Source organism: Cucurbita maxima, unplaced genomic scaffold (genome assembly GCF_002738345.1).
Source record: "Cucurbita maxima cultivar Rimu unplaced genomic scaffold, Cmax_1.0 Cma_Scf00002, whole genome shotgun sequence".
Taxonomy (NCBI): domain Eukaryota; kingdom Viridiplantae; phylum Streptophyta; class Magnoliopsida; order Cucurbitales; family Cucurbitaceae; genus Cucurbita; species Cucurbita maxima.
This window is the reverse complement of record NW_019272018.1, coordinates 4677427-4691302: the sequence shown is the minus strand read 5'-3', so window position 1 is coordinate 4691302 and position 13876 is coordinate 4677427. Positions and strand designations below refer to the sequence as shown.

The following is a 13876-nucleotide window of genomic DNA, read 5'->3' as shown; positions in this document are numbered from 1 at the left end:
GGGGGGGGGGAGCGGGGGGCGGGGAGTAATTTTTTTAAAAAAATTTACTATTTTTTAAAAGCTCGGGTAGGCACGCACCTATAATAAAGGGACAACTTACAACCAAAAAATCAATCTAGATACTCCTAACGAGAGTTAGGATAACCATTTTGAATTAATAATAAGGAGAATATATTTTTAAAAAGGATTTAAAAGACCACCCCACACAAGTTCTAATCCTAAAAAATTGTTCCATACATGAAATACATCTGAATTGGAAGAGAACTTGATTATGATAAAATGAAACATGAGAAGACATCATGATATATTAAACCTGAGAACAAGCTTCTTGATATTTTCCTACAGCGCAGAGAAGATGAGTTCCAGACAGTGACCGATCAGTTCTCACCATGTTGGCAGCAACAACCTAACGGCAGAAGGGTATGATCTTGACAAGTTCCAAGTTCTTCAAGCATCCGAATTTAATCTATTCAATGAAGCATACCTTGACAGCCAGTTCTAAAAGCGATTTTGACACAGCTGAAGAAAGTGCAACGGCACGTAGAGCATTTGCATAGAAGTAAGAGCTCTCTGGAGGAGTGGAAAGCAGTAAACTAACAGTGGCTTCTAAGTTTCCAACAGATACAAGCCTAATGATAAAGACAGTTAGAAAGGCGAAGGTAATGCAGATTGAATTCTGTAGAAGGAATAAAATAAAGTGAGAGGACACTGAACAGATCAACTCAATTGCAATGAGAGTTCCAAAGGCTGAAACCAACAAGTGGCCTCATGCCTTACCAAGCGGTTATTCCTGATAGCTCCAATGGACTATAAAACTGATGTAGACTATAGTCTGGCCAAACAATCGTTCAAGCAAGTAGAAGCAGAAAAAGAGAGCTTATTTTGAACTAAAAAACTTATAGCCAAATTATAAAGTATTCTTCGAGGATCAACAGATAGAGAGTAACAATTTCTTAACAACGTAGCAATTAGTTGTAGCATTTAGTTTGTGTTCGTTTTAGTCTGTTAGTTGTGAATTGGTTAGTACTTGGATTGTTAAGTAGCATGTTAGCTAGTTCGTGTGCATGTGTTAGTACTTGGATTAGTGGGTTAAATTTTGGAGGCCAATCTCTAGTATTAGCATACTTTTGAATAGGAGAAAGACCCGGGTATTCTTACTTTTAGACTCTTTTGATGCTCGATTGCATCAAACAATCTTAATTATCTAGATTTGAGCGTTATGTAGTAGGATAAGTTCTACTAGTAAGGCACACGTGAAATATGCAAACAACCAGAGTTATTGTTCACTACATTAAAAAGTTTCCATTAATGAAAGATGAACATATATATATGTGTGTGTGTGTGTGTGTACAAACACGTGTGAAGATCATGAGAGTTTTATGTAAAAAGCAGAGGAATCAGCCTAACAGACTCTTCTTGTAGTACAAAATGGTAGAGGTGCCATCAGGAAAAAGTAAAGAGTTAGGAGTTTATATTCTTTACCTTAAACTTTGACGGATGGAATTGTTGACAAGAATATTGATGAGTGTAAGTATGAAAATAGAATTTGAGGCAGCCTTTTGTCGAAACAGCCAGATAGTAGATTTTTACCTGATATATTGATGGGTGGAAACCGAAAAAAAGGAAATAGAAGGACCTGATTATAACTTGGAGAGGACTTATGATAACTAATAAGCAGATCAGAACGTCTTGGATGCTAATCTTAAAGCCAAAGGTCGCTTAAGGCAGATTTCAGAGGAAATGGATAAGAAAATGTCTTTTCTAAAGCTAATTTATCACGGATACCTGAGTGGAAAAATCTAGAGATCGAGGGAATTAGTTAAGGGAATCCTCCTCTCTGTTTTGTCTGCTGGTTGTTGACCGTTTAAGGCCTATGCTTAAAGTGATTTTGTCAAGGCTTTTAGATAGGAAATGGAGTTCATGGCAACCATTTGCAAACAATACCTTTTTTCCTCGTTCAAAAAGAAAACAAAATTCATTGAATCTTGTTTTGAAAAGAGTACCAGCATGCTTCCTAGAAAAGCCCCCTAGGTGCCTCGCTTCAAAGCGAAACACCCTTAATGAACCTCAATGCCCAAAGCCCACTTTTTAGTTTTTTTATTTTATTTTAAATTTTTAACTTTTAGGAAGAAACTAAAGGATGTACTTCACAGGTCGAACCCAACAAAAAGATGCTCCACTTGTTAGAATAGAAAATTAAGGGAGAAAAAAGTCCCTGACACTGTAAAACTCCAAGGGACATTGAAATGAACAATAATATGGACCTCCTTTAATGGACCCTCAATGCTTCATCATAGCCCTACAATCTTAAGGAAGGATCCACACCAAACCAACCCAAAACATTGCAAGGAAGCTACATTACTTCAGTCCCATTAGCTAAATTTATTTACGTAATTTAAACTTTCAAATATGTTCCTTCAAGAGAAAAATATTTTCCTACACAACCAAGCTGTTGGCAAAATATTGTGTGCAAGTCAAAAAGCAGAGACCGAGTTGTTTACAAACTAATAGCAACACAGTGCATTCACATGATAAATTTTGGAACAGCAGCAGCCAATTGTGCAGTCAGGTAGGATAAGTTTTCATACCTATGCGAACACAAAACACTAATAAGTGTAGATAGTTGAGCCAAACTTACTCATGCACACGGTTTTGATTAACCTCTTCCCCATCCAATTTTTCATGCCAAGGAATGCGTTCATTTGCACTTTCCCACAACTCTTCTTGTTTGAAAGCCATTGCCATAAGTTGGCCTTGACCCTGCAACAACGAAAGCCAAATCATCAGCAATAATGAAATAAGGGAGAATTTCGAAAAAGATCATCTAAAGTTTCTATAAGCTTTCAAATAAAAAGAGTACGAGTGATGGATGATTCTTAATGGAAAAAATTATTTGCTAGTTAAGAATTCTAGCAATGGAACTTGATTTTTTTTTCCCCTAAAATAAACAATAATTATAAAAAAATAATCAAATAAGCAAGAGATCTACAAATGCTTTTTTCTTCCCAGTTCTTGGCACTGATTTTCCCTTTGAGGATATCCTATTCAGCATTGAAGCTTCATCAAGATCCACATTAGATGCAGAGGATTTGCCTCTCTGGTGAGATTTATTGGCTAACTTATTCATCAGATGATTGAGAGCACTAGGCAACTGTAGCCAAAAGAGGGCTTCAGATGATTCGCCAAAAATTGCAGCAGCAAAGGCAAACCTCAAAGCAGAGCCTTTATGTACTAACTTTGAATATAATTTTGCCCTCGCATCATCAAGGATGCAACCTTTTGCATTAAAACATTGAGAATCGGTGAGAATAATGAATATCATCATATATTCAGAAAGAAGAGACGAGAGTTTTCAGGGCCATTGGTCATGAGAACAACATATGGAGCAGAATACAACCTTCGATACGATAAGGATCAAGAACCTTGAGAAGCATTTCTGGCACCACAGAGTCACCAACAGGTGGTAAATCAATCATGTGACTCCGAAGGTCACCACCAGCTGCAGAAACTCCAGACATGAGTTGAGGTCTCTTACTTAACCAGGAGGGCTTTACACCTAACTGCAAGATCATCCGTAATGCCTGTAGTGAATAAAATTAACATGAGTTCATTCAAAACGTATAAGTTTGGTCCCATATTCCAAATCTGCATTTAATATGGGTTATTTACTTTTTACACTTCAATCTACATCTCTATTCCCTACAAATGCTTCATTCATTGCAAAAACTAGAACCTGCTCAAAATGCAATGAAAAAGAATTGACTGAAGAAAAAATTGAAGTTTCATTTTTCATATAACATCAAGAGATTGTGAAGATGCATAAGGTGTACGTGATGAGAAGAATAAATGAAAAACAATTACCAACGCATGTGGAGTGGGAAGTAACATAGGAGAACATATAGGCATTGGCCGAAATCTTTCCCTAACTGTCTTGGGTCCATAGCCATGCTTCTTTTCATTACTGCATAAAATAAGGGTTACAAAAGCACAAACTAGGATAGCGTTTAAACCATATGGCTTTTAAAAAAAATAGTAAGCAGGGTAGCAGGTTCACAACACCTAAGAGGCCAAATAACTTTTAAGACAGTTTCATATACCAGACACCTAGGGTGTTGTTTAATACTTAAGCCGATGGTTTGTTACTTGTAGATTGAATGAGCTTTTCTCTTTCCACTAATATACTGTGCATCAGAAGAAAAAAAAAAAAAAGAGAGAGACCCACAGATTGCATATGGATAAGAACCAAAACGGCATGACAGAAAGCTTGATGGCACAATAACAATGTGATTTGAGACTAGTACACTTCTTTTGAAGTGCTCTTTGACCTTGTTGTTTATTATGCTATTTTCTTGGTGTAAATTGTCTACTCTATTTACTTCATACAGCTATGCTTCCCTTTTAATCTCTCATCCATTTTATAAATTTCATACGTCAATGAAATTGTATTTTAAAAGGAAGATATTTCATAGTGCATGGATGCAAGTAACAACAACATTAATCAAATAAATCTTCGATTTCTAAGTTTTTATTTTTAACAGGACAGACAGACAACTTTCAAATAAGCAGCCAATTAAAACAGAGGTGAAGGAGACGAGCAATCTTGACATAATTTTATCGAGTAAATAGATCACTGATTTTTAAATAAAATCATATATGAAAATTACCGACAACAAGAGATTAAATAATTCAAATATTAAATTTCAAAGATTCAAAAGGAACTCCAGTACTTACATTATGATCTCAACAAGACGAAAGCTACTATCAGCTCCTGCGATACATAAAACTAGAGGATCTTTTCTATCTATTCGTAGAGGTAACCAATCAAGTTCCAATACAAGGGTCCCTGGAAATTGATGTTGCAAAATGGAATTAGCCAAGGGATCCTGTGAATCCTGCCAGCAAAAAGTATGTATGGCGTTTTAATCAATAACAGAAAATCCCTACAAATTATCCATTGTATGACACCGTGGAAGAAGGCAAGCATGCAGTTCCACATACCTAATATTCAAGAGAATAAGCACTCTAAAGCTGATAAATTTGAACTAAAGGATTCAAATGGGTTGAATGAGCAGGAAAATGTATAGCAGTTTAAAAACTACAAAATCAAATTGAAATTTAAAGTTAATAAATAAAACTTACAAGATCAAATATAGAAAATGTATTATCATAAAAAAGAACAGCTATACGTCCTCTGCTGTGGTCCCCGGAAACTACAGGGGAAAATTTGATTCGCCTGATTCCTTCTCTGTGTGTGTTAAAAGATGAAGAATGTCCAGTTGTTACATCCCACCAGCGAATGTTACCAGTTTTATCACCCATGACCTGAAAAATGTCCAAGTTAGAGTGATCAAAATTTTATCACCCATGATCTAAAGTAACTGACAAAATTTTATATTATTAAATAATGGGTGAAACATACCACATGTGGCAAGCGGTAGGCCATGGCTGTAATTAATCCATCAGATGAAACAAATGAAGATGAGGGCCATTTGGGTCTACAGGCATGTAAGGTGAAATCTTTATGAGAGTTTTTATCATTTGGATGGTAACCAATTTCATTCAATAAGACGGACCTCACAGTTCATGATACACAAACGACAATGAGTTTTTTCAGAGAAAAATCCATATCAGTGATTAACATTTGACTATAGGGAAAATTTAATAAATGCTCTTAGGTAGGGAACATAACATTTCGTTTGATAACATGAAATTACAAAAGGAGAACCTATCCAAGGGATTATAAAAACCACTTGCAATTGGTCATAAGATTAGGAAAGCTATAATTACAAGAAAGGGATCTCAGTTTCCATACAAGCCCTTGACTTCCAAAACAACCATTTCTAATGAAGATGCAGATTTGGAAGTTTAGGTGACAACAATGTACATTAGTCTCTAAGTTACTGTTAAAAACCAACCGACAAAGCAGGACACTTAAATTTAATTAGTATGAGCTTAATTCATCTGAAATTGTATGAGCGAATAAAGTGCAACATTGCTGTATTAGGAAATGAAATCCTAGTATGGCACCTTATATCTCTATGAAAGTGTACAGTTATTTTGTATTATCATCTTACTACATCAGCTCACTTTTTATCTTAATAGAATTTGAATGAAAGTCAAATAGACCCATAGATTATTAAATCAATTAGAGTATGGTTTAAATGATGTTTTCTTATTTTATTTTTTTTTTCAATTAGACTACGGTTTAAATAATATTTTCGCATTCCTTTTTCAGAAAAAAAATCTCATTCTAATTCCTATGGTGAAAGTTGGATGACTTTCGCAGAAGCAAAACAACCCTATAAGCGTAAGCATTTCATTTATCAAACTCCTTCGTGCTCATCTCCTAAAAATAAATTCTCACACAATATATATTTACTGTTTGGATTTGAAACTTGCCCTGTATTCTATATATATGAAATCTAAGTATTTTTCATGACCTAGATTTCTATTATACTCCATGATATTCGGAAGGAATTGTACCTGAAGTCCCGAATTCTTCGTCCATGAACTTCAAACACTCCAAGTGCACCATTTACCAGTGCAAAAGAAAAACTTTCAGACGTTTCATCTTGATTACCCTCTGAGTTTGGTGTCTCTGATACAAAAAATGGTCACATGTAGCAAGCATAAGCCCAAGTCTAACACGATTAAAGTAAGTTAAGCCATCCAAGAGACTAAATATATGTATTAGTTGTGGAAGAACCAATTCATTCTTTTGATGATGAAGCAGTGAGAAGTTGCAAGATAACGAGCTTACTAGAATCAGATAATGATGCCTTGGTGGGTGATGATACAGTATCTGCTGTCATTGTTGTACGCTCTGCAACAGATCGTGGAACTGTTGGAAGCGTCCATTCCAAAACTGTAAATGGAAGAGCTAACGATCTAAGCTACATGGAGATAGAAAATATCATGAGTAGGTGCATCATACATTAAACGATATTAGCAAAATGATTATTATATTTCAGCAGGTAAATAAAATTTTCCAACCAGCACATTCCTTCTACACAAAGTAGCCAGAATAATTTTCAAGATTTGTGTTAACACAATATAGACATGGACAAAACATTACCTCTTCTTGCAATTATTTCTTTTGAAAAGAGCAGCAGTGAGAAGTTTCAAAATGTGATCAAAATAATTCACGCAAAATCAACAGCAAGCACGAAAAGAACACTATAAACTGAAGACAAGAAATTCCTTCAACTGCTAGGGTGGATGTCTGAAAAATGACGCTGATCATGTTTCCAGGTCATTCAGAAACACTAAAATAGGAGTCCTGGTACAAGAAATGAAGGCTTTGAAATTACTGGAAATTGTATATTTTTTTTTTTTTTTTTTTTAAGAACCACAACCGATGCCAATGATTGAATAAGAAGAATTTATTCAAATAAAATTAGTTAAAAATCAGGAAAGATAAGGATCATTTGCTTCTGCCTTCCCATTTTGCTGCCAATGGTTGGTTCTCCATCATGAATATCTTTGGGGTGAGTGAGTGGTTGTTTTCCAAGTTCCATAGTTAGATATCTCCTAGAAGTTTATTCAGGGTGGAAAAATGCCCCAAAAGGATCAACATTCTGTGTTCTGGCGCAGTAAGGGTGCATGTTTGGCAGAAAGAAATCAGAGGATCTTCAAGGACAAGTCTTCTTCTTTCTTTTCTTTTTTTTTTTTATTTTTTTATTTTATAGAAGTGTACAGTTTACTGCTTCTAGTTGGGGGTATAGTTAAAGGGAAAAAAAAGCTTATAAAAAACTATCCAATTGCTTGAAAAAATAAATTAAAAAAAAAAAAAAAAAAAAAAAGGGGGAAGATAAGTCATCTCTCCACACTAATGCCAAACAAGATTACAAAAAACTATCCAATTGCTTGAATCAAAACACTAGGATAATTAGACAGTTAAGAAACTGAATAAAAAGTCTAATTCTTCCTTCAACACCAAAATGTGAGAATATTATTGATAATAAAAGTTATGAAGCATAAATGAAAATGTATGTGTTTGTGAAAGTAAATTTACCATGATAGGAGTCTTTGTCATTGCCCAAACTTCAACCGGAGCATCTCGAAACAGGATTAGAAGATACCTAGAATTAATTAGCATAAAAAGGAAAGAAGATTCATAACTGGAATAAAGCTGCAAGTAGCGTTGCTTAAATTTCATGCAACAACATGAGGGTGTATGGGGAGAGTTTGATTCACCTATGTCCTTACTCTTACATAACCCTATCTAAAAATAGATTCATTAAAATTATCTATGACGGACAGAAGCAAATGTATCTTGCCCCAGAATTCAGAAACAAATAGTAGTGTAAGAAAAAGACATTATATTTTTTTAAAATTCAAAAATATGTTCCTTTATACATATATTAACCATAAATGACTTTTCATTGATATATGGAAAGGAAGGAGTTCAAGGATACAAGTTCCCAATGGGAACGAAAAAAGATAAGACAAGAAGAAATAAACCTAAATATACAAGATGATAAAAGAATGAAAAACAACTAGCAAAGCAAACAAAAAATACAGCCAAAAATCAGCAATACAGAGAAAAGATGAGACAAGAAGAAATAAACCTAAAAATACAAGAGGATAAAACAATGAAAAACAACTAGCAAAGCAAACAAAAAATACAGCCAAAAATCAGCAATACAGTGCTCCCACTCCGGCTCAAAATGCAGAAACTTCTTCTAGAGGAAAGCTTCATGTCCCACATTGGTTAGGGAGGGGAACAAAACATTCTTTATAAGGGTGTGGAAACCTCTCCCTAATAGACGCACTTTAAAACCGTGAGGCTGGTGGCGATACGTAACTGGCCGAAGCGGACAATATCTACTAGCGGTGGACTTGAACCGTTTACAAATGGTATCAAAGCTAGACAACAGGGGGGTGTGCTAGCAAGGACGTTGAGCCCCTAGTGGGGGTGGATTGTGAGATCCCACATTGGCTAGAGAGGGGAACGAAGAATTCCTTATAAGGATGTAGAAATCTCTCCCTAGTAGACGCATTTTGAAACCGTGCAGCTAACGACGATCCGTAACGGGTCAAAGTAGACAATATCTACTAACAGTGGGCTTGACAGTCACAAATGGTATCAAAGCCAGGCACACAGTGAGGACGCTAAAACCCCAAGAGGGGTAGATTGTGAGATCTCACATCGATTGGAGGGGAATGAAGTGTGGAAACCTATCCATAGTAGGCGCGCTTTATTGTAAGATTTCACATTGGTTAGAGAGGGGAATGAAGCATTCCTTATAAGGGTGTGGAAACCTCTCCCTAATAAACACGTTTTAAAAACCTCGAGGCTAATGGCGATACGTAACGGGCCAAAACGGACAATATCTACTAGCAGTGGATTGGGTTGTTATACACATAATTATTGTTGCTTAGAGTCAAGTCCACATGAGATATTGATCTGATCATGCACTTTCGAGTGCTTTAAACCATGAACCCCTACCATCAAATCATCTTTGTTTGTGGAAGTGAACCCTTTGTCTTCCATTACCAAATTAATTCTCTTATACACTGAATTTGAAAAGACTTCAATGGATAAAATACCATGATTAAAGTTTATTGTGGTAGAACGGTCTAATGCAACAATATCTCCAAAATGGAGGAAAAATTTTCTAATATTACCGTCCTTAATTTCAATTTCTACTAGAATGAATCCACAAATATTTTCCTCTACTTTTATTACAACTGCTAAACAATCAACGAGATTAATTGTTTGGGAGGAAATGCTTACCAGACCACCGAAGTGCTGCCCTATTACTTCAAAGAAAGAACGTTTCCAATATGGCAATGGTAAATTCTTTAAAGAGATCCATCCTCCATAGCTCCTTATAAACTACAGGTGGGAGTGTTTCATGTTGGACCAATGCTCAATTTTCAAATGAAGAATACCAATAAGTCTCCACATCAAAACATTACAGAAAACCCATCATCAATCTTTACCGAAGTCTCATCATCCATGAATAGATTTAATAAAATTTTGGACTGAAAATAATCTTCTAAAGTGATTCGCACCTCTTTTCAAGATTTGTGAACAAGCGTCCTAGAAACCACCAAGAGGGAATTGAGATTCAAATCTACTACTTCCTTCTCTTTCGTTATCCAAAAGGAATAAGCCTCAGCGTCAATGCTTTTGCCCAGACTTTGAAAGTGGCATGGATTTTATCTAATCACGTCTATATAACTACTAGAGGATTGCTTTCTTTTCACCTATTCTTCTTGTGGTGTTGCAGCTTTCTTAGACTAATGAGAAGAGTCGAACACTAAAACTTCATCTCCTAGAGTTTAAAGATAAAATCTCTTATCATTTCCCGAAATACAAGTCATCCTTTCTTGTCAAAACCAACAGGAACTCAGAAAAGCATTCTTCCCCTTGAGGAATGCCAAATAGTATAGTCATCATGCCAGCCAATGATGAACAAAATTTAGACAGTTGAATGGTTCCGAAATCCTCTCTAAATTTTTTACGAAAAAACGAGTAACTGGAATTTGCAAGAGCTCAACCATAGAGCATTCAGACCAGCATAAGAAGCAGGCTCAAAAGGATAGTCTTCTGATTGTTCACATTTTCCATGAAAAACTCATTATTTTCACACACAATGCGGAAATCAATATTACTTATGCAACAACTCAACACTTCAATTGAACCAAAAAATGCAAATCAATCAACTTTGAATGATGAAATCTTGATAGGAAAAACCTACAAGAATAACACAAACTAGGAGAACTGAAGGGTGGGAGGCTGAATGAAGAAAATGCAGACAATAGTAAGAGGACAGGTAGTGGTTGCAGTCAACGGCAAGGTGGTGTGGGGCGGGGAAGGAAGAGAGGATGGGCAGTGAGAGAAAGAGAAGAAAAATAGAAAGGAAAAAAAAGAAAAGAGGGTAAATGGACAAAGGCGGAGGGGTTGAAGGAACCGTGTGGAATGGGTGAGGAACAACAGATGGGAAAGACATTGAAGGCCTAGCCTAGGTCAAGGCAGACAGGGATGAAGTTGGAGGTCAGAAAGGGGGAGAGGATTAGGGTTTAGCAAAAGGTGAGGAGGCGGCACAATTAGGGTTCAGGAAAAGGACCTAAGGTGAAGCGAGAACAAAAGAGGAAGGTTTGATGGTCGGAACTGAGGTTTGAGAGGGGAGGGGAGAGGTTAATTGGAGAAATCTTTTAGCCCGCCTTAAGAAAAAATCATTATATTAAACATAACAGGCAAAATGGGAGATCAAGGTCAACCTTCCAGATGAAGAAGCCCTTAAAGCTCTGATGGGAGCACGCTCTGGCTTTTGCAAAACACGGAAAGTTCTATTAAAGCCACTTCTAAGACAGGTCACAACAAGACGATTAATGAAACCTCCAGTTTTTTCATTCACCTGAGTTCACAAGAGTAGTGCATGTTACTTTTGAATTGTATAATAAAATAAAAAATGTAAACAGGCATAGGATAATAAAAAGGTTGCATTTTTTTGGAGGGCAAAAATCAGTTTATACCTTCAAAGTTTTGAGGTTGTATCAATTAAAATTCTAAACTAATAATTGTATCAATGAAAACCGTGAACTTTCATAAGTGTATCAATTTACACTCGGTTAGATTTCGTTGGAAAAACGTTAATTTAAACATATGGGGACTTATAATTCTAGCAATAATACTCCTAAACTTTTATAAGTGAATCAATTGTAAACTCCTAGTTGTAGCAATGGAACTCCTTTCATAAGTGAATCAATTGTATGAAAGTTTATAGGTTTCATTGATATATTACAACACTCCACAAGTGTAAAAACATACGTTTGTCATGCCAAACAGAGGTGTAAATTGACACACTTCTGAAAATTTAGGATTTTAATTTATACAACCCTAAACTGGGTATAAATTGATTTTTGCGTATTCTTTAGTGAGAATCCAGTGCACTTGGGTACAAAGATGGGATATAACGCAAACATACAAGCAGAAAAACACTGAACGTAATGAATTGTATCATAAGTCTGGAAAGAAATAGATCAAAACTCAAAATATTAACAACATGCTAAAGTATATACCTGACTGTAAGAAAACGACACCAATCTGGAATTCCCTAGCCACCGTAAACCTCTAACAATGCTATTATGTAAAGAAAACGAATATGCTAAAGTATATACCTGACTGTAAGAAAACGACACCAATCTGGAATTCCCTAGCCACCGTAAACCTCTAACAGTGCTATTATGTACAGAAAACGAAGATGCAACAGAATTGGCAGAAACATCAATGACATCAATTGTTCCACTTTGAGTCCCTAAAGCAACCAATGGTACGGCAACAGCAGGATGGTTTCCTCCACCTTAAATAAGAAACCAGGCTAATTAATTTGTTCAAACTAAAAACAACCAGCTCATTCAATTGAATTGGAACCACCTTTTAAATCTCATAAAAATGGTATTATAACTCTGCATAAATACGTGGGTAACATGTATTTGCATTTACACGAGCTTAGTCATGAAACTTACGAGCTAATGTAGCTATTAAGGATGGAGATGGCACTGCCAACATCGTTATTGCAGAAGAAAGAAGCTGAAGCTGACCAACTAAGTTGATCTGCATCAATGATTTAACAGTAAGCAGGTGCATATTTCCTGATTCAATTAAAAAATAAGCAACAGCAAAACTAATTACGCAGATTAAAAAACATTAAACAAAACACATGCTACATTTGCGAATTTGGTGCAAAAAGCTAGACAGATTTAACTTCTAGCTTAAAACTAATACCATTTACCATTAATACCACAATGAAGTGCAAAAAGCTAGACAGATTTAACTTCTAGCCTAATTCAGCACAACAAAATATCTGATATGCTACATGAGACACCTGAAAAAGCTAATTTCATCCAATTAAAACACAATCTGCATTCATGTCAACAAGTTTCCTGCAAGCAACGCTCTTATTCTTGTAGTAAGTACAATATTTTGCATCTCCTAGACCCTTAAAAATTGCAAAAGGACAGGAGGAAGTCATCTAAGAAGGGGTTAGTCCTTTAACAGAGAAACTGAGGTGGTCAATTTTTTAAAGATGTTTTACACAGAAAGCACATGCTATTTCTTACCAGAAAGGGGGAAAAGCATAAGGATGACGAAACCATTGGAGGCTTCTAGTGGAAGGTAATAACTAGAAAAGACAATTCTCGGTCGGAGAGACCTATATGATTAGAAAGAAATTTCCTAACTGGTGAAAATCCTGGGGTTTCCTGAAAGACACTTTTTTTAGTTTGGACGATTTCTCCCTGGAATTCTTCAAAACGTGTTGGAACACATCATCATTTTTTTTTTTTTATTATTATTAAGGGACAGAATTCATCTTTAAAAGACATTATCATCTATCTAATCTGGAAGGAAGTTAAGGCTTCTAAGGTCATATAAGGCAATTGGCAAGTGTTGGATGGTTGATCAAAAAGGTTTATTCCTAGCACTCTTTCTATGTTCCTGCTTGCACAGATAGATCACTCCACTCCTATCACTAATGAGATTGTGGATGAGTTTCGAGCTTTTAGAACTAAGGTTTGGAACCTTAAAGTCAATTGAAAATATGAGTTATATGTAGTTGAATGGGATACCACTCTTGTGGTTAGGGATAAAAAAAGGTTCCAGGAATACTTTAGGAATGGATTTATCAGTATCTCTCCAACATTAGATTTTTCGTATTTTAGGAAATGAGAATTTTTTTCCTCCTTTCTCTTCGTTTTATTTTTGGAATTTTTAAGTAATCCACTAGGCTCCTTTGGGTTGATGTTTATTACTCCACATAATCTTCTGTGGTGTTGATGTAACTTTTATTTCCAATTTTTCAAAAGATTTTTTCTTTTCTTTTTTTTCTTTTTTTTTCTTTTTTTTTTTTTTTTTTTTTTTTTT

At 35.5% G+C, this 13876-nt stretch overlaps 1 protein-coding gene across 1 annotated transcript in view; it reads right to left on the bottom strand.

Moving 5' to 3' along the window:
* The window catches only part of LOC111497469 (WD repeat-containing protein 11-like), a 19370-nt gene that overhangs the window by 2044 nt on the left and 3450 nt on the right, over nt 1–13876 (bottom strand). The window contains exons 3-17 of the mRNA XM_023148279.1: nt 12481–12568; nt 12133–12314; nt 11233–11369; nt 8015–8081; nt 6761–6893; nt 6484–6598; nt 5420–5495; nt 5140–5322; nt 4732–4892; nt 3862–3961; nt 3398–3581; nt 2990–3276; nt 2639–2760; nt 485–629; nt 314–406 (exon numbers count right to left, since the gene is read on the bottom strand). Coding sequence (XP_023004047.1) covers nt 314–406; nt 485–629; nt 2639–2760; nt 2990–3276; nt 3398–3581; nt 3862–3961; nt 4732–4892; nt 5140–5322; nt 5420–5495; nt 6484–6598; nt 6761–6893; nt 8015–8081; nt 11233–11369; nt 12133–12314; nt 12481–12568 — 2073 coding nt within the window. The remainder of the gene's footprint in view (nt 1–313; nt 407–484; nt 630–2638; nt 2761–2989; nt 3277–3397; nt 3582–3861; nt 3962–4731; nt 4893–5139; nt 5323–5419; nt 5496–6483; nt 6599–6760; nt 6894–8014; nt 8082–11232; nt 11370–12132; nt 12315–12480; nt 12569–13876) is intronic.